Source organism: Bison bison, unplaced genomic scaffold (genome assembly GCF_000754665.1).
Source record: "Bison bison bison isolate TAMUID 2011002044 unplaced genomic scaffold, Bison_UMD1.0 scf7180017864037, whole genome shotgun sequence".
Lineage (NCBI taxonomy): Eukaryota > Metazoa > Chordata > Mammalia > Artiodactyla > Bovidae > Bison > Bison bison.
In genome coordinates this window covers 12,734,943-12,756,942 of record NW_011494609.1, presented here as the reverse complement: position 1 = coordinate 12,756,942, position 22,000 = coordinate 12,734,943, and the positions used below count along the sequence as shown (strand labels likewise).

Below are 22,000 nucleotides of genomic sequence, written 5' to 3'. Positions count from 1 at the left end.
AGCAGCTGAGTCCCAGCCAAACCCCAGGAGGAGGCTGGAAAAGAAAGCAGACAGGCGGAAGGGAAGAAGATGGCCCAAGAGAGAACCACCTCCAGATGTTTCCAGTAGGAAGGTAGCCGGGGCACATAAGGATGAGTGCGTGAGCTGCCTTAGGCAACTGCGGTCTGGGTCCTGACTCTATGATGTTTGATCAGTTACAAAACTTCTGTGACTCAGTTTCCTTACCTGTACAAAAAAAAAAAAATCTGCATTTTAGGGCTTTAGCAAAGCCTAAATGCGATGATCTATATGAAAGTATGTTGCTGTCAGTACATGTATGCTGCCTCCCTGGCCCCCAGGGTCCTCACCCCACTGCTTTGCACAGGGTGATTTCTCAATAAATAAATAGCACCCCACTGCCTCTATCAAAATTAATTAGTTGGAAAAAAAGTGGGCCAGCTTGGAGAGGAAACCTGCTACTCACAGGGGAGATGATAAATACCAGAAGATAGGAAATAAACTTTCTATTTTTATTACATAGTTATTTCACACAACAAATATTCAACAGAATTGCATGGAAGATTAAAAACAACAGGAGTTCAGGGGTTTGCAAATGGTCATTTTCTTTTGAATACATCAGAAGAGGCCTCTAAGAATAGTACCTTTCAACTTAAAAAAAAATAAAAGAGGGAATGTCTATTTTAGGATTGAGGCAGAGCAATTAAATGTGCCATCAGGGTAAGAGGTTTGTGGAGGCCAGACCCTAACTTTTTCAGCTGTGCTTACCTTGAGGAGACAGTAGCCAGCGTTTGGGAGTTTCATTATTCTGGGGTGCTTACATGGAGAATCAGCTTTAGAAACAAAATCTGTTTTTCTGTAACAGAAGATTGAGCTGGCTTTCAAACTGACTCAAATGTTTAAGGTAAGTACATCAGCACTCCCCTCTTCTTTCAACAGAAAAGAATCACAGAGGTCATCCATGGTCATTGTGGATAAATTAGAAACACGGAAGGGAAAAGTCCCTCAGAGAACCATTAGTATCACTGTGGTATTTCTTGTGTGTGCATGTGTATGTATCAACTATAGTTTATTTCTTAACACCTCTCATGCCAATAAATATGTAACTACATCATCATTTTTAATAAACTGAGAAGAACTTCTTTATTCTAGAAGACATATTAGCCCTTACTGCTAGGCATTTATTTTGATTCCAATTTTTACTATTATAAACCACACTGCCCTAAGAATCTTTGTATATATTTCTCTTTACACACAACTCTGATTATTCCTTTAAGATAAATCCCTAGACACAGACTTGCTGGGTCAAAAAATATTTTAATCTTTCAGGTTAGTTTAACCTAGATGTTGAAAGCCAAACTTATTCTAGGTTGTAATTAACACTGTTTTCAAGAGGGTCACAAATACATTAAAGATGCAATGTGAGGCACCTTTAGTAAAAACTTCATTCAATTTATGAAAATCTAAAAATCGAATATAAGCATTTTCTTTATAAAGCCTTAGCTGGAAGTGATAGCCCAGTGGTTCTCAAAGTCTCTGAACCAGCAGTATCAGTATCATGTGGGAAAATGTTAGAGATGCAGATTTCTGGGGCCCACACACGCCTATTGAATCAGAATCTCTAGGGTTGGTACCCAGCGATCAGGTTCTCATGCAGAGTTCATCACTTCCTGCCTAGAGTTCTTGTTATTTGGTCTAGAGATAACGATAAATCCAGAAGTTCCCTGAAAACATGAAGTGTGTCTGATATTGCTCTGTGAGCCCTATGATGGTTTATGTCAGAAAATACTTGATAGATGTGTCATCATTTGTAACACAGGCTTACATTTCCAACTTTTCACATAAATAGACTAACAGAACTTTTAAATGAACTGGGTAAGAAATCCTCTACCCTGAAAAATGGGTGGACAGTCTTCTGTCAGTGACACAGCTTTATTGACCCAACCAGAGTGGCCTCAAAAAGCAACTGGTCTGGTGCATAATCACTGCTTGACACTGCCCCCTTGAGAATGAGCTGCGACTGAAGTTCAAATGGCCAGGGTGACTTGTCATTCACTGGGCCTCTAACACCCACCTCTCTCTGGAAGGCACTTCGATGGCCATCTGTGCCGCCTGCACACACACCCAGGAGCATCACTGATACTCTTCTGGGGCCAAGACGGATGACAAGAGACCGTGTCCCTTTCACCCTTTCTAAGCTGATGGTGTGGAATTCAAGTCTCAGCTGGAGACTCAGCTGAGCAGATTCAGGACCAAGTTTTCTGCTTCTGCAGGTAGGCATTTCATGGAGTCTATCTCCAGCTGGCACTGCTATTGGCATCTATTCAGGAGAGCACGCTGGACAGCTTCTTACCTTTCCATACAGCATCAATCCTGACAACTGCTGCCGAAGCAAACAGCTTCTTCTGCAGTCAGCAGCACAGAAAAGAACTGAAGAATACCCCGCCTCCCCCCGTTGCTGATCACCTACTCCTGTGAAAGACAAAAAAGGGGCTGTATCCACAGGACACTGCCCAGGCCATCTCTCCTCCACATACCTAGGCACTTTTAAGGTCTAGCCTTATCGTTACTGCAGTACACAGTCATTATTATTCTAGACTTCACATTTCCCCTTCCTGTGTATGAGAATCCTCTTCTTCATGAGACAGAGTCCAGCACCCACAAAAGCAGCTATAGATGCCAGAAGGTCACTTCCCAGCCTCCGCGCCATCAGGAAGCAGGCACACGGCCAGCCTCTGAGGTACTCCCCAGACTTACTATCAGAAGTTGCACGGAGGAGGAGTGCAGCTTGAGGAGGCCATGCAGACAGGGGTGGGGCTCCAGCCAGGGGCAGCCTGGCAGCCACGCTCCATGACCATCATTTGTAGCCTTGAGGATGCTCAAGCTGCCCTAAGGAGCCACAGGTGGAGGGGAGCTGAGGCCCCAGGCAACTTGCAGTGCAATTGAGTGAGTGAGTGAGTTGCCAAGAGGTGTCCTCCAGCTCCAGTCAAGTCTTCCCATGATCGCTGTCCTAAGGACATCTGACTACAACCTCAAGGAAGACCCTGAACCAGCACTCCACAGCCAAGCAGCCCCTGGATTCATGACTCACAGAAACCACGAGAGGTACAGAGGACTATTGCTGTTTTCTGCCAGTGTGTTTCTGAGTAGTTGTTAATGCAGCCACAGTTTAAGCATCAAGTTTTTACAGAGGGTCAGGATAAGAAACTAATATATGAAGAATGTTTATGTTTCCTGTTTGCTGTACAAATATGTTGCTAAGTTTTTGTAAAGACCTTAATAGACATCTACATTTTGTAGATGTCCTTTGGAGACGGATAAAAAATCTTAATTTTTTTAAATTAAAAAAGAATTGAAAAAATTCATGTGAGAAAATGCATGTCAGAGGATAGGAATATTTGAAAAATATGAAAATTAAAAGATGAATGTCTTCCCAGACTTTAAAACATTCCATAAAGGCAGTGTAATGAGAACACTCTAGTACTGACAGAGGATTAAGAAGCTAGATCAGTAGGCCAAAAACAGAGGCAGAAATAAATAATATCCAGGAGTTGGAATACAAAAAATAATTTAAGTGGAAAAAATAGATTTTATTGGTGTAAAAACCTCAAGTGTGTAAAATAAGACAATAGCAATTCTAGAATGAAATTTAGGAGGCTATATAGAAAACACTCTTAAAAAACAGTGGAGGAGGAATGAATTAGGAATTTGAGATGAACGCATACACACTACTATATATAAAATAGATAACCAACAAGGACCTACTGAATAGCACAGAGAACTATACTCAATATAGCCTACAAGAAAAGAATTTGAAATCCAAATCACTGTTCTGTGCACCTGAGATTAACATAACATTGTAAATCAGCTATACTTCAGTAAAAAAAGGAGGGAATAAATAAAAATACTGAATCACTATGTTGTACACCTGAAAAACTTTTAGATTATACTTATACTGTTTTGGTCAATTGTACACCAACAATATTTGAAAAAATTAAGCTGAAAAACTTTAAAAAAAAACAGAAAAGCTATTAATATATAAAAGTCAAGTAACCTTTGCCTACTTAAAAAACAAAAAATTCCCCCACCAAAAATCCAAAAGAGACAATAAACAGAATTAATAGACATAAAACAGACTAGGGGAATTTTGCTACACATATGATAGAAAAGGGGGTATTAATATTTTTATAATTCAGCTTAATACATTGAACACTAAGTCAAGTGCAACGGCAGTGACTATTTCCACACAAAAGAACATGGGATATTAAAGATCCTAATAAATACCTTTTACAAAGAAAAGACTTTGTTTAGGAAAAATAATAAAAAGTAGCTACCAAGACAGTTCATGCCATATTCACCAGTGTGATGATCTGAATTGCTCACCATTCTCAGTCAGCCTGTTCCTTCTGCCTGTTCCTAGATCTGTTTCTCCCTGTCCTGTCCTTTCCACCTGCAGGGCCTTCCTCTCCATCTTTTCATGGCCACATCTATCCTCACATCATGAACAGTCTCAGATGCTGCCTTCTCCTTGAAACATCCTTGGTGGCTCCATCCCCCAACTGAAAGCCATCCCCCCACTTTCTGAATCCTTATTCTCTTGTTACGTAGTTATTTAGGCCCTTGTCTTGGTTCTTCTCCGAAATCTTAAGCCTTTAATGGCAGGATCCAGGCCTAACACACCATTGCCATCTACTACATTCCTCTACAAAGTATATAAACTTTGATGAAATCCTAATGTGCAAGTAATAAAGGAATAAACGACTGCTGAGTTTCTTTCTTAGCTAGGTAAACTTGATTCCTGGAACTTTTTTGTAGACAATAGGAAAATACAGAAAGTTCTTTGCTAAGAAGATGCTACTAAGAGTGATTAAAAGTACTGTTTTAGGAATGTATTTAAATTACAAAGCCTTTTTCTACCTCCTTCCCATCACCACACACCTGCCAAATGAATGTGCCTGGCATGGGAGCAGACATATAGCAGGTTCTCTGTAAATCACCACTAATTCTGAATCTATTTTAATCTTTCAAGTTTCAAAGAACTTCCAGAAACTATTAAATTTTTATCAGATATAAATCTATAAAGACAGAAGGGATAGTGGCAAGTTTTGCGCATGCACAGCAAAATGATCCAAGTGGTTTTTAATCCAAAATATCCCTCCTCTCCTCCGGATGCAGTGGTTTCAAAGTGTCAGTAACCAAAGATAAGACACTATGTTGAAATCACTCTAATTATTACATGAAATTCTTTTCTGTCAAGGTGAAAAGCACAATAGTGAAAGGTTAAATGGCTGTCAGTCATCCCTACATTTAACAGCTTAGAGTCTGAAGAGCTTAAGCAAAGGAAGTTTTGAGGGGATTCCAAAGCTCTGATGTCTTCTCTGGTCTCTATCAGTCATATTGTTTAGTGGAGATTAAACAGTAATTACCAATGTTCAATGGAAGAACTGAAGGGTAACAAATTTCAAAAAGCCAAACTGATCAGACATGTTAACACACTAAAGAAATCATAATGGACAGTGAGGTTTGGAAGCATCTCTTGGGTTCTAATGACTTCTGTGACAACATCCTGCTTGGAGGTACAAAACAAGCCTTTTTATAAATAGTTCACCCAACTTGTATCATTCTGCTGATGACTTCTCTATAGAAGAACAGCTAATTTCCCAGCCGTTAAAAGGGCTAAACTTCATTTGTTGCCTTGGTTCCTAATCTGGTTACTAAGAAACACGGAGACAGAATTTTCTTTTTAAAGGAAAACAGAGGTCATCTTTGGCCTTTACTGGCTAGTGATGGGCCTGAACAGTTACTATAGCAACACCATGTGTTGTCTGCGGAATGAGAGCCCATAATCAGTCCCCCATCTCAAGTCACTTCTTTCAAAACATCCTCCTTATTGTTTGTTAAAGCTGATTTTTTTCTGACCATGCTTAAGAACCAGTGGTACCCTAGTCCACACAATAAAGTTCAAGGTCCTTAACCCGGCACCAAGGTTCCCCATGGGCTTGGTCCTGTGCATCCAGATTGCTGATCCCTTCCTCATACCTTACACTGAAGCAGCACCAGCCTTCTTGACAGTTCCATGGATACACCCAGTTGTTTCATATTTCTGAGCCCTCTACTGCTTGATCCTTTGTAGGGAACACTTCCTCTTTCTGACCACTTGGCTACTCTACTTACCTTTCCATTCATTCATCGAATGACTCTTGAAAATTACTGTGTGCCAGGCTATGTGCCAGACTCTGAAAACACTGGTGTGAATAAGATCTTGTCCTGGTCCTCATGGACCCAGGCAATCATAAGCCTTCGCCTCCTCTGTAGAGCTTTGCTCCAGCTGCATATCCAGAGTGGACCCCTCCTAACCACCTCCCTTGTTCCCAGTATGTGTTATCCTCCTCACAATGCCCTGTAATTACCTGCTCCCTGACTAGACTGGGAGCTCATCAAGGGAGGGACCTTGTTTTCTCCATCACTCTGTGATACCTGGCTAATCATATGTGTGTTATAAACATAATAGGGAAGAAAGGAGGGGTGGGGAGATAGGTAGCACATTTCAACCATCAAAGCTGCATGTTTTGAAGCATCTGCCTTCAGTGAAATGGCTGTTGCCTGCGTCTCTGGCTGTCCCCCAGACACCCCAGGCATTTCTGGCCTTTCCTATTCCCTTAAAAGGTGTTTTGTTCTCCTTTCCTCACCTAATTCTATCTAGGATCCCTTAGCATTCTGTTCATGACTGGCCTTGCCTTCTTGTACTCCATGGGGAACTTTGAGGGGAATTTAGGGCTTCAGAAATGGAAGTGCCTCCATTTGGGAGGGTATGTCCTCCATGCATAAAAGAAGCACCAAGGGGGTGACACGGTTACCAAGCTTTGTGCTGGTCTATCCAGGACCACACTTGGTGGCTGGGACCATGTTGCAAATAGGTTTCAACATCTGAATCTTCATACAGTGCCCCGAACCCACCTAAATGTCTGACACAGATGCTGAGGATGACGAACAAATACAATATTGGTTCCAACAAAGCTCAGTAACTCTTGTATACAGTGCCAGATAGCCCAGCGGACATTGACATAACTATAAAAAGAATAAAATTCCTAGAAGAAGCTATTTTCATTTTGGCTTATAATCAAGTTCTCTATAATTTTAAGAAATATATATATATAAAGAAATATATATATTTTTAGTTTTAGTAGCATTTTGTTTGAATTATAAATTAGGGTGGATGTGCAGGATAAGAATCTCAGGGCTTAAGGGCATTTAATCCATGGCTCTCAAAGTATGGTCTGGATCCAGAATATCAGCATCACCTGGGAACTTGTTAGAAACAAATTCTAAGGCACACAGGGCACCTGCATCTTCCAAGGCCTTTAAGTGATTCAGATGCTTGTTTAAGTGTGAGAACTACCGGTTTAAAGGCTGTAACCTGACCTTGATATGTTCAGGAGACTCAGATACTGAACCTGAAATTCAAAAAGCCACCTTCTAATTGGGGATCCCTTGAAGCTCCACAATGTTTTCTTATCTACCCTCTCCACTCTCCAGGGACATAGGAAGGGGAGGCATCCCTGCCCCTGTTTCACATGGAAATCAAACAGTCTGGGGTAAACAGCTGCCAGCAGCATCTTCAGGGCAACACTTACAACATACTTGGTCCAAAGAACCAGAAGGATATTTGCATCTGTTGTCCCTTCTCTCTTGTCCAGGGTTGGCAGAAGCTCTTGAAAATGTTTGTGGAAGATAATTAAGACCTGGCATGCTCAATGGGCAACTGGATATTGCCATTGCACAGGCTGATGCTGCCTGTGAGTAAAGTGTGTCGATCATCAGTTCAGTTCAGTCGCTCAGTGGTGTCCAACTTTGTGACCCCATGGACTGCAGTGCGCCAGGCCTCCCTGTCCATCACAAACTCCTGGAGCTTGCTCTAACTGATGTCCATTGAGTCAGTGATGCCATCCAACCATCTCATCCTCTGTCGTCCCCTTCTCCTCTGGCCTTCAATGTTTCCAACATCAAGGTATTTTCCAATGAGTTAGTTCTTTTCATCAGGTGGCCAAAGTATTGGAGCTTCAGCTTCAGCATCAGTCCTTCCAATGAATATTCAGGACTGATTTCCTTTAGGATTGACTGGTTTGATCTCCTTGCAGTCCAAGGGACTCTCAAGAGTCTTCTCCAACACCACAGTTCAAAAGTATCAATTCTTCAGCACTCAGCTTTCTTTATGATCCAACTCTCACATCCATACATGACTACTGGAAAAACCATAGCTTTGACTAGACGGACCTTTGTCAGCAAAGTAATGTCTCTGCTTTTTAATGTTCTGTCTAGGTTGGTCATAATTTTTCTTCCAAGGAGCAAGTGTCTTTTAATTTCATGGCTGTAGTCACCATCTGCAGTGATTTTTGGAGCCCAAGAAAAAGTTTCTCACTGTTTCCATTGTTTTCCCAACTATTTGCAATGAAGTGATGGGACCAGATGCCATGATCTTCATTTTTTGAATGTTGAGTTTTAAGCCAGCTTTTTCACTCTTCTCTTTCACTTTAATCAAGAGGCTCTTCAGTTTCTCTTCACTTTCTGCCATAAAGGATAGTGTCATCTGCATATCTGAGGTTATTGATATTTCTCCCATAAGTCTTGATCCCAACTTATGCTTCATCCAGTCTGGCATTTTGCATGATGTACTCTGCATATAAGTTAAATAAGCAGGATGACAATATACAGCCTTGACATACTTCTTTCCCGATTTGGAACCAGTCCATTGTTTCAAGTCTGGTTCTAACTGTTGCTTACTGACCTGCATACTGATTTCTCAAGAGGCATGTCAGGTGGTCTGATATTCCCATCTCTTGAAGAATTTTCCACAGTTTGCTGTGATTCACACAAAGACTTTGGCATAGTCAACAAAGCAGAAGTAGATGTTTTCTGGAACTCTCTTGCTTTTTCTATGATCCAACGGATGTTGGCAACTTAATCTCTGGTTCCTCTGCCTTTTCTAAATCCAGCTTGAATGTCTGAAAGTTCTTAGTTGATGTACTGTTGAAGCCTGGCTTGGAGAACTTTGAGCATTACTTTGCTAGTGTGTGAGATGAGTGCAATTGTGCAGTAGTTTGAAAACTATAGAACTACCGCCCAATTGCATTCAGTGTCAGTCATGGAGGGTTCCTGTTTAAGTGTCAGGGCTTATACTCTGACATACTGAAGCTTCTATTGCCCCTTGGATCCTGTTAACATTCAGACATATATCAAAAACCATGACGGTTAATAAGCTCTAACTGTGACTGTGGTTGACAAATCTCCCAAAGTGCAGTTAGAGCAAAGCAACTACTGCCTACCTGAGCAATCTCATGCCCAGTGAGACCACATGAGGGGGTGTCTTCACGGCTCCTATGTAATGGCAAAGAAGCTCCTAGAATCCAGAAAGCCATCATACTCTCATCTGCAATGAGCACTTCCCCAGACAGGTGTTTCTGAGGCTTGCTGCCCCTCATATCCGTGTCTGGCAGGCCATTCCTCCCTGTCCGCCTTCCTACACACACTTAGGAGTTTAGCTTTCACCTTTCCCTGTTCCTAAATCACTCACCACTCACCCATCTGCTTTCTGTCTTCTCAAAGTCACTAACAGCCCTCATCTGCTCCCACCTCTTCTCTGGTTCCCTTTGTTTCTGAAGGTTTACATCAGATTTATTCCATCGTTGTCACTTCGGTGGCACTCCTGGCAGAGATGAATGTGTATTTTTATTCCAAGTCCTAATGCTCACTTATAAAATCATATGGTCTTGAAGGAAATTTAGATATCATCTATCCAATCCAGCATTTTATTTTTTTGCAGTGGAATCTTTTTTTAAGGCACAATCTTATGTTGAAATCTAATTTATAAAACAGATAAGAGTGAAACTATTTTGGTTGAAGCTGGGAAAGGAGCAGAGTCTGCATCTAATTTCTCTTAAAATATTTAAAAATATTTGTTAAGGGCCTCTTTTGTACCAAGGTCTATGTTAGACAGGGCTTCTGTCCCTGTGCTTCTCAGGGTCCCCCCTCCTTGCTAGCTTCTGCAGATCCCCAACGAACCCAATGTGAAAATTAATGAGCTAGTCTAACTGAGGTCCACAGAGACAGACAGCGCTTCGCCAAAGGACAGCCTACCTGGTCTGCTAATTTGAAACTTGGGATAAATGCACCTCATAGTGTTACTGTTGGACAACTAAACCGGTCACAGGATGATGACCAGGAGAAAAATCCAGGGAGCTGTATTATGAGTGAGGCTTCTCACATACAGATGTGGAAGAAGCTAGAAAAAGGCTATAAATTGTGCATACACGCCTAACAAAATATTGGTGAATGCTGGCACGCATGAAAACTTCATCTTTATTCCTGTGATTCCCTTTGAAGGGACTGCTTTTGGTTAAAAAATTTAAAATAAAAATTCACCATCAAATTTCAAAGAAAAAAGATCTCACCCCTTTTCACCCAGGACCTATAAAAATTATCCCTTGGCATCCCTGAGGGACTGAGCCCTCGTGAATACCAAAACCTGGGGCCCCTCAAGCCCCTGCACACAAAGGCTGGTACAGTGAATACAGGCGGCCCTCAGGGCTGAAGGTGCTTCCATCCAGGGCAGGTTCCATCTGGGGAAGCGAAACCTGCAGATGACAGACTGTATCCTCTGATATTCTATTTCTGTCGGGTGACCATTATCATCAGTGCTGGAAGTGATCCCGGTTGGGTTTGTTGGGTTAAAAAAGGAAGAAAATAAGAAATAGGGTTTTATCTTTGAAGCACAGCAATCCCATTCATAAGACCAACAATGCTAAAGAAATTTTAGCTCTGTTTTTCAGACCAAATCTCTTCCAGTAACTGGCTGATCTTCAGAATGATGATATTTTCAGCTTGAATGAATGTAGTGTTTCTACAGGACCAGTGAGGTAGAAAGATTCCTCTCCCAGAAAACCTGTAAAACCTATTATTGCATCCTCCTAGACCACCACTGGATCACAGTGGACCACTGAATTTAACAATTTCATCCTTGGACATCCAGGGTCACTGAACAAGGATAAACAATTCTTTGCATTTCCTGGCCCGTGGGTCAGACATTCAACCTCTGTTGGCCTGTCTCATCTGTCAAATGAGGAGGTTAGACTAAAATATCTAAGCTTTCTACTTGTTGGGTATTCCAGTAGATTCAGTAGGTATCAGTATATTTTGGAATCTGAAGAGGCTTACTCACCTAGAGTGGTGCAGCCCAGCACGTGCTCCAAACACCTGGCCAGAGCTTCAGCATCACTGTCCTGCCAAAACAAGAGAGATTTATTTCTCTGAGTGGTAAATGTGGAAAAATGTTCTCACTACATGTAGGCAAGAGAAAACACATGAAAATCTAGTTGCAAACTTATTGTATGATTACATTTTTTGAAAAGAAAACTCTATATGTGTACCCACATCTTCTCCCTCATGGCAATCTATATAATGGTGTCTATTGTCTATCTCTCTGATAGGAAGAGCATACACTAAAAACATTAACAGCAGTGTGACTGTAAGGTGCGGTTAAGGGGATATATTTATTTTCTCCTTTGGGTGCTTCTGTCTTTTGTAAATTTTTATAATAAATATTATTTATTTAAACTATAAAAATGGTAAATACTTTAGAATGAAGAGAAAAAGGTTTCATTCATCTATACTAAATGCCACAGGAATCAGGTGAACATTGTTTTCTAGACAGCATCTCTACCATTCTTCTTTGGAAATCCGTGGTCTTCAAGGAGCCATAAGTCTAAGAATTGTACTTCTTATTTAACTCTCAATAAGAGTCAAGCACCCCCATGAGGATTTTGAGGGGGAGAATCCCAGAGCTGCACTTGATAATAAATATCATCTTTAATGCAAAATAAACATTTAAGGCTGGAAATATCCAAAGCAGCATCATAATGATCAGGGGAATGTAAGGTCTTAATTATTTTCAGGTTTGTTATATTGAGAGAAATCAATAATTTATGGCTCACCTACTCTATTTCAAAACAAGCTACACATTTCATACTGTAGTAATTGTGGATTTTAGAAAAATGCACTGTAGTATAATTTTCCAAGCAAGAGTACTGAAATGGGTAGCCATTTCCTTCTCCAGGGGATCTTTCCAACCCTGGGATCAAACCCAGGTCTCCTGCATTGCGGGCAGACGCTTTACCATCTAGGCCACCAGGGAAGCCCTGTAGTATAATAGATTACCCTAAAACATTATGTAAATATTGTTTTTCATTTTATAACATGTGGTGGGGGTTGGGCAGCCACTTTCTATGCATGTGGTAAAACCCTGCATTGCTTCATTTTCCCAACTGAAAGAAGAGTGACGAAGAAGCTATCCGTGGTGAGTGTTGGTCAGCAAGGCCAAAGCACTAATTGAACACCCCAGTGTGCAGCCCAGGAACAGGGAGGCAGGTATCAGGCACAGAAACAGAAGTAAGAAAAACAGGTCCCTCCCTTCTTCTATACTCTTGCGGTCTCCAAACTTAACAGGGGCAGTCTTGAGACAGGAACTTGGCAGAGACATCCTCTGCAGGAAGCAAAGCAAAGCACACACCTGCATATGCAAGTAATGGTGCCAACCAGACGAGCTGGATCCAGCCTGGCTGCTCCACTGACCGTGCTGGTCGAGGCCAAGTAGCTTGACTTCCCAGGTTGTAGTTCCTGCATCTGTGATTATAGTTGTTTTTTAGGTGTTAAGTTGTGTCTGAGTCTTTGTGACCCCACTGACTGAAGTATGCCAAGCTTCCGTCTCCTTCACCATCTCACGGAATTTGCTCCAACTCATGTCTATTGAGTCGGTGATATTATCTAACCATCATCCTCTGCCTCTCCTTTCTCCTTTTGCCCTCAAACTTTCCCAGCACGAGGGTCTTTTCTAATGAGTCAGCTCTTTGCATCAGGTGGCCAAAAGTATTGGAGCTTCAGCTTCAGCACCAGTCCTTCCAATGAATATTCAGGGTTGATTTCTTTTAGGATTGACTAGTTTGATCTCCTTGCTGTCCCAGGGATTCTCAAGAGTCTTCTCAAACACCACAGTTCAAAAGCATCAATTCTTCAGCACTCAGCCTTCTTTATGATTCAACTCTCACTGGAAAAACTACAGCTTTGACTCTACAGATCTTTGTTGGCAAAGTGATGTCTCTGCTTTTTAATATGCTGTCTACATTTGTCATAGCTTTCCTTCCAAGAAGCAAGCATCTTTGAATTTCATGGTTGCAGTCAACATCCACAGTGATTTGGGGGCCCAAGAAAATAAAATCTGCCATTGTTTCCACTTTTCCCCCATCCATTTGCCATGAAGTGATGGGACTGGATGCCATGATCTTAGTTTTTTGGATGTTGAGTTTTAAGCCAGGCTTTTCACTCTCCTCTCTCGCCCTCATCAAGAAGCTCTTTAGTTCCTCTTCACTTTCTGCCATTAGAGTGGCATGTATGAGGGTACTGATATTTCTCTGGGCAATCTTGCAGCTTGTGCTATTAGAGGCTAAATCAGATGATGGTTAAGCAGCCTTCCAGCTCTTAAACCCTATTTTCCTGTGCGTCTGAGCCATATGCACAGAAAAGCGTGGTAGATTGCTTTCAAAGTGGCTGAAACCACCCTCCCATCCCCGTGCTTCTATGCCAGTCCTCACATCAAGAGGGGGCGATCTTCTGTCACCCCTGCAGCTGGGCCTGTAGCTTGCTTTTGGGCCACAGAAAGATGCAGAAGTAATGCTGTGACTTCTACAACGAGGCTTCATGAGGCATGTAGCTTCGGTTTTGTACTCTTGGCAGCCACCAATCACATAAAAAAGTCCAGGTTGTTTTCCTGGAAAGATCCCCTGGTGAGAGCCCTTGGAACATGAAAAGCCACAGGAGGAAATCAGAGACCCCCTCAGCCAACAGCCAGCACCACCATTGGCCGTGGGAGTGAGGCCGCTGTGGACCCCCCAAGACAAGTTCTCAGCTATATGCAGCCTCAGGAGGGACTCAGCATCATGTGGAGCAGAAAAGCTGTCACATGCAGCCCTGGAAACACAGAGTCATTAGAAAGAAGAAATCATATTTTAAGCCACTAAGTTTCAGGGCATTTTGTTGTACAGTGAAAGATAAGTGAAGTAGGACTTTGAGGTCACTGACCAAACACTGTATTTTCTACATTTATATCCCAGCACCAGCACAGACCCTGGCATATGACAAACACTAAGTCTCATCTGTTTGGGTTGCCTCAACTTCTGTGATTTGCAAGGAAGGCAAATAGAAGAATGGCCTGAACTCTGGGTTCTCCCCTACTCAAAGTATTTCATTCCTGGGGACATGGAGGAATGGAGGTTTTTCAAAAGCATGCTGCTTCTTAATCCAGTGGCCTGGTCAAGTTAACCCCTCCAAGCCTCAGTTTCCTTAATTAAAGTGATGAGAATTACAGTTTCCATCTCAGGGCTCTTATAAGACACATGAAGTAACACAAAGCCTTTACTATAGTATATGGCTCACTGAAAATACACAGTCAAAAAGAGAGTTCAGTAGAAGAGGACAGGATGGACACAGGACAGAGACACTCACTGTGGTGGCCACACAGCATGAAAAGTCTTAGGAAGCACCTGAGTTGAACCAATGCAACAGAAACAGCAAGAACCAGAGACAGGACAGGACGCACCCAAATGACTGGACACATCAATCTCATCTTCCCAACACAGTAGTTAGGAGCACTGCTCATGGGGGTGGGGAGGGCACAAAGAAATAACTCTAAAACTATAGATGGATGAACGAATACTAACTTTAATTAAGGTATTAATATCTGCCATTGTTGTACCAGCTTAATTAAACTCTAATTAAATTAATTAATTTAAACTCTACCAGGTTTTCTATTTTTCTCCCCATTTAACAGTTGAGAAAATTGAGGCACAAACCTGGTTCCATAATAGCACCAAGTTCCTGCAACTCATTAGACATGCAACAGGCAGTATTTCCAGGGCCTGACCTCCTAGCCACTCCATTGCACGTGCACAGAGTAGAAACTGGAGTTCTTAACCCAGAGCAGCTCATGATGTTGTTGGAGAAACTAGGGTATTGACTCAAGAGAAGACCTAAGAACAATTCCTGGGGATATATATATATATATATATATATATATATATATATATACACATATATACATACACACACATATACGGAGAAGGCAATGGCACCCCACTCCAGTACTCTTGCCTGGAAAATCCCATGGATGGAGGAGCCTGGTGGGCTGCAGTCCATGGGGTCGCTAGGAGTCGGACACGACTGAGTGACTTCACTTTCACTTTTCACTTTCATGCATTGGAGAAGGAAATGGCAACCCACTCCAGTGTTCCTGCCTGGAGAATCCCATGGATGGGGGAGCCTGGTGGGCTGCTGTCTCTGGGGTTGCACAGAGTTGGACACGACTGAAGCGACTTAGCAGCAGCAGCATACACATATATAAATAAAATAGGGTGTAGCCTGGAAATGAGATGCAGCTAAAGAGGGGGAGGTGGGAGGGGTGGGCTCTTCATTAGCAGCCTCTGACTCCAGATGGAAAGAGCAGTTTAAGCAGAACAACAAGGCTCATCTAAATATGGCCTCAACCCGAGGGGCGTGCTATCTCATAGTGGAGTAAGCAAATCCAGCCATGATCCCTGTGGGCACTTGGGACTTTGGCTGACTTCCCTTCCTGCCTTTGGAGACTGCAACACCAGAGGTCATGGGCAATGACCAAGCTGAACCTTCATTCTCAACAAGGGACGCATCATTTTCTATCTCTAGGCTGCAGAACAGGGTATTACAGTTTAAGGTGACAATTTCCTATTGAAAACTTCATAAAATTTTGAAATACTTTCAGACTTACAGAAAACTTGCAAAAACAGTGTGAAAACTCCCACTTACCTTTTTCCCTGATGTCACTGCTATACTAAATTTATGTTATCATTCCATCTATCCACATACATCAAAGTTTCTCAACCAGGCACTACTCATATTTGAGCTGGACAATTCTGGCTAGTGCACTGAGAGATGTTTAGTTTTAGCAACATCCCTCCCCTTGAGCACCAGATGCCAGTAAGACACTCCCATCAGCCCTTCCTTTGATTCTGAAATTGGAAAACCAAAAATATCCCTGGACACTGCCAAATGCCTAAAGGGGCAAATCTTCCCTGGTTGAGACAAACCAACCTATGTCCATCTCTATCTCCACATACATATTTTCTCTACTGGTCAAATCTGGAAAAGGTTAAGGATCAACATAAACAATACTAATGGTTATAAATGGCTTCCCTGGTGGCTCATATGGTAAAGAATCTGCCTGCAATGCAGGAGACCTGGGTTCAATTCCTGGGTCAGAAAGAGCCCCTGGTGAAAGGAATGGCAACCCACTCCAGTACTCTTGCCTGGAGAATCCCATGGACAGAGAAGCCTGGCAGGCTACAGTCCATGGCATTGCAAAGAGTTGGACACGACTGAGCAACTAACACTTACACCTTTTAACATTTGAATGAAATTTTGTCTATTTTGACAAAGAGACAATTTATAACAAAGATCAGGTTCTACATTTTTCATATAGTAGTTTAGGAAAGGCGTTAAAGAGCTTGTTTTACTGTGGTATGATTTAATGTGGCAATCAGCTCGTTCCTAGTGTTCTGGAAATTATCATTTAATGAACACAAATGATTTCAATAGAAATACACTCACCCCATGAGAAAAAGGGGGAAATGGAAATGAACTCCATGTTTCTTGGGTCTGTACCGTGTTTGCGCTCAGCAAGAATTGCAGTCATGAAAAAGACCTTTTGGGAATATATCATGGCTGGTGCAATGCAGGAATTATGCTGCTGATTGGAACTTCTGCATCTTCTCCTTGCTTCACAGTTTAAATTGATCCCTGCCTGAGCTCAGTGGCTGGTGGAGCACTCATGTCTCCCTAGGAGCCACATCATGGTGTCACCAGCCAAGTGCTAGGAATCTCATTTTCAAATGCTGTTGAAAAAACCTAATTGCTCCTTGCGGACGAATGGGTCCTTAGATATTTTTCAAGTCTCCTTCCCTCCTAACCATCAACCTCTCTAATGAGATCATGCCTTAGAGGCTTGAGGAACATCTTTTAAGATTCAGCTCTGAAAAACTGTCCCACTGCCGGGGTCCAGCCCCGGTGGATCCAGGGAATTCGAAGCGGGGACGGCGTCGGCGAAGATCAGGAAACAACTGCTTAATTAAACGTTTATTAAGGATATAAAGAGTGGTGAAATAAGGATAGCTCAGTAGGAAAATTCAGTGAAGAAAAGAGGCTGAATAAAGTTCCAAAGCAGAGAATTTACATCACCTACGAAGGCCGCAAGGCGTCCTCCCGTTCTCCCGAAGGAGAGGAGACACTAAGGCCTCCCCGGTCAGATTTTAGAAGCCCAGGCAAAATTAGTAGGCTTGACGAGCTCCCCCGCCTCAGAGGAAAAGTTCAGCCAGAAGGTGAAAGAAAGAACGACATGGGGAGACCAAATTTCGGTGAACAAAAGGGCGTACTTTATTTTCCAAAGTAGTTTTATATCTTAAGTTGTGCATAGAGGATAATGGGGGAAGCGGTAGAGTCATGCAAGGACAGCAGTTCCTGGTCCTAATCGAAGCCAGGCTTTCAAACTTGTCATATGCAAAAGTTCAGGTGATTTACATCATCTTCTGGCCAGGAGGCCTGTTAACATTTTAAGAAACTTATTTTTCTCTAAAGGTGATTATTCTAAAGTCAGGCACCAGCCTCCAAAAAGCACTGGATAAAGTTGCATTCCTATAGGGCAAAGGTGAGGTGGGCTCAATCAAGAAAAGAATTAACTCAAGGGTCAAGGTTACAAACATTGAGGCTACTACTTACATTTCTATACACCCATTATATCAATCAATTCACTGCCAAGGACACAGTAGGTAAGGAGTATGGAGACTTAGCAGCAAACATTGGCCCAACAAGTGAAAAACCCTTCACCAATACAATTTCTTTTTTTTTTATTTTATTTTATTTTTAAACTTTACAAATTGTATTAGTTTTGCCAAATATCAAAATGAATCCACCACAGGTATACATGTGTTCCCCATCCCGAACCCTCCTCCCTCCTCCCTCCCCATACCATCCCTCTGGGTCGTCCCAGTGCACTAGCCCCAGGCATCCAGTATCGTGCATCGAACCTGGACTGGCAACTCGTTTCATAGATGATATTATACATGTTTCAATGCCATTCTCCCAAATCTTCCCACCCTCTCCTTCTGCAACAGAGTCCATAAGACTGTTCTATACATCAGTGTCTCTTTTGCTGTCTCGTACACAGGGTTATTGTTAGCATCTTTCTAAATTCCATATATTTCTAATCAATCTTTTAACTACTCAAAGGAATCTGTGTTTAGACAGGTTAGAACATCTCCTGCCTCTCACAGTTGGGAGGCTCTGAACAATCACATGTGGCCGGAAAAACCTATTCAGGCAGGCTAGAGGACTTCCAAAGGAGTTTGAAGGTTGAAACACTGTCACACCCAGGAATTATTAACTGGAGCTGTAAGCTAACTCTTTTTTTAGAGAGAGGTAGTAGGGGACAGCCCCCCATAAAGTCAGAGGTGTAGGTGAGAGCACAAAGCAGAAAGTAGGCAGACTCTGGTTTTGGGGGTAGATGCTCGAGAATTTCCAGGGAGACTCCAGAGGCTTGATCCCGCCTTTGCGTATGCCAAGCCCCCTTCCTCATGACCTTTGCCAGGGGCGGAGCTCGCTCCCTGCATCCCACAGATTCAAGTTCAGTCAAACACCCAGATTTGTTTCAGAAACAGTAATTTGGTTAATAAATTAGAAATTTCTTCTAAGCAGATAAATTTATTAAAAAAAAAAAGAAGTAAAAGTGTGTTAGTCATGTCCAACTCTTGTGACCCCATGGACTCTAGCCCACCAGGCTTCTCTGTCCATGGAATTCTCCAGACAAGAATACTGGAGTGGGTAGCCATTCCCTTCTCCAGGGGATCTTCCCAACCAAGGGATCAAACCCAGGTCTCCTGCATTGCAGGCAGATTTTTTACCAGCTGAGCCTCTAGGGAGATACCCTCTAAGTGGAAAGGGTAGTTATAATATATTCTCTAATAATCCATATTTATTTTTAATCTGGAAAAATAGAAAATTATTAAAAGAAAATAAACACCCCAAATTCCATAATGTAAACATACACATCCACAAAAATATATGCACGGTCTTTTCCAGGTAGATTTATTAGCTGTTTGAGATCATACTACATATGTATGGTATCCATAGAATACACAGACACACATACACCTTTGTTTGGATTTTCATCCTATGTTATTAAAAATTCTTCAGAAGCATAATTTTAATAGCTCCACACTACTGCTCTAAAGCCACATGAATTTATTTCTCTGTGCCCTGTTATTGTAATCTAGGTTGCTTTCATTTTTTTCATAAATAATATTGCAATGTCTATCTTGGCCCCATGTTTGCTGTTATTGCTTTAGGTTACTGTTCAGAAATGAAATTACCCAGTCAAAGAGTGTGAACGTTAGGAAACCCCCTCTTTCTCTGCTCTGGCCCTTTTCTTCACATTCCAGCCATTCCAAGCAGTTTATTTTCTCCACAATCAGTTTTAATGTCTTCATACTTTTTTCAACTCCCTTCCTATTAAAATGTCCTTTCCTTCAAGAAAAGATATGATAGATTCATTAATACAAAGATGATTGATAAGGCCTATAAATTATCTCAAGATACTTGAGATAAATAAACTATCTTGAGATAATTTATAGGCCTTATCAATCATCTTTGTATTGAATTCAGCAGAGGAATTCATTTCTAATAGCAGGCATACCAGAGGAGGAAATCAGGTGATATTGTTACAGAGCTGGAAAAATCACAGTTTCCCATTTAATTATCAGCCAGTTCTGTCTGACTAAATAATCCAGAGTATCTCCTCACTTTAGAGCTTTCACTTGAGTTGTGGTAATTTAGTTCACACACACGTGAACGTATATACTCACACAAAGCCATTTCATTATTCAGCTTTGTTCAATTCAGGTGATGTGTATTAAATGCCAATTATGTTCTGATGTGTACAAAGTTGAGGGAGACAGATATGGCCTCAACCCACCATTTCAGACAGGTAATCCATTCCACACCCCAGGGGTATTCCTGCCAGTACCCTGGTGACTCACTGCTCTTTCAGCAGTACATTCCCCCATCAAATCCTTTGATCAGTGTTCTCCATGCTGGTTGGATTACACAAGCCAAGTTGAGAAACACATTAAAATCAAACAAATAAAAATCCAACAACTACCAGAGCTCAAGACCCCGCATGGCCTCCTTACTTTTCTCTCTGCCTCCTCTGTGGTGTTGCTTTAGTCCATTTCCTTCACAATAGCCATGACTTTGTCACTATGTACAGAATAAAATCCCATCACAGCTGGCCACACCCTGTTTAACTCAGCTCTTGCTCATTTCTCCAATATCATCTCTTTCCACTTCTCTGACTAACAGTGTTCCAGCCATGTAAGGTCTTTCCCACTTTGAGGCCTTCTCATTGGCTGACAGTGCTCTTGTCTCACATATGACATGACTGTCCTCATCCCTCAGATCTCAACTGTAGGTCACCTGCTCAGAGATCCCCCTATTTGAATTGAGTTTGTTTCTGCCACCACTTCAGTTGACATATCACAGTGCCTGTTTCAATTAAAGCTTTGTTTGTTAGTATTTGCTCCATGAGGGCAGGGACCATGCCTGTTGAGTCATTATTAGCTCAAGGCTGGCAACCAACAAACCCTTTGTGAATATGCTGATGAAAGAAAAGCAAATGTCAAGGCAACGTAGTCAAATAAAATATTCCTCTGTTTCTACCTCACCAGCAGATTTTACCTAAATTCATAGCTTCTCAACCCTATCAAAACTCTGGACACATTTCTCCCACTGAATTCTTTCAGAGGTGTTTATTTGCAAAGCTTCATTCCAGGCCAGCGGACTGCGTATCTTCTGCTTCCATCTGCCTTTTCTTCTTGGCTCCCAGCTATTCTATGATAAGGCTATTTTCTGTCTGCCTCTGAGGTAACCCCAGAGACAGACATGACCTCACAGGCTCCCCACAAACTAGAACTTCCTTTGGTGAAATCCCTGTCATGAGCCTTTTGGGAAAATTTCTGTTGCAGCCTCCCAAATGACCCCAGATGAAGAACATCACCTTTCAGATGATGGCCCCTCTGTAGGTTGAAGCCATTGCTACAAGCTTTTGCCCCCTGTGGCCATCATGGGGTGTACACCCTCAGGCACTGGGGGGACACACAGCTTTCAAGAGGCGAAAGCCACATGTGGGATACATGAACAGCAGGCTGCTTTCTCAGTGCAATTCAGGCTTGTGCTCGCTGGTCTCCCAGGCTTTCCTGGCTTTGTGGCTTGTCCTCTCTGAAGCAGGTTCACTAATCCTCCCAGTTTCACATTCTAGCAGAATGTTATTTTTTTCTACATATTCTGTGATCCTATAGATTCCTATAGACCCAGGAACTTGACCCCTTATTATCTGAATCACAGATTTATGCACCTTGCCACAACTATATATGTATGTAAACTATATAAACATATATAGTTTACATATATAGTTTCTAGGATTCTGCTTCCTAGAAAACATAAAAATCTCGTAAAGCAATCCAGGAAGGTTTCCTCTGAGCAATATTTTTTTGGAATCTGATACCTGGACAGGCAAAATGGACCAAATTCTTAAAAATATTCTCATCTGGATGATCTTAACAGATCAGATCAGATCAGTCGCTCAGTCGTGTCTGACTCTTTGCGACCCCATGAATCGCAGCACGCCAGGCCTTCCTGTCCATCACCAACTCCAGGAGTTCACCCAGACTCACGTCCATCGAGTCAGTGATGCCATCCAGCCATCTCATCCTCTGTCGTCCCCTTCTCCTCCTGCCCCCAATACCTCCCAGCATCAGAGTTTTTTCCAATGAGTCAACTCTTTGCATGAGGTGGCCAAAGTACTGGAGTTTCAGCTTTA

General features: G+C 42.1%; 1 protein-coding gene across 6 annotated transcripts in view; it reads right to left on the bottom strand.

Moving 5' to 3' along the window:
- NEK11 (NIMA-related kinase 11) overlaps positions 1-22,000 on the bottom strand; it is a 276,447-nt gene that overhangs the window by 59,567 nt on the left and 194,880 nt on the right. For all 6 annotated transcript variants that reach the window (XM_010834960.1, XM_010834964.1, XM_010834962.1 and 3 more), the window contains one exon: positions 11,213-11,273. In XM_010834960.1, coding sequence (XP_010833262.1) covers positions 11,213-11,273 — 61 coding nt within the window. The remainder of the gene's footprint in view (positions 1-11,212; positions 11,274-22,000) is intronic.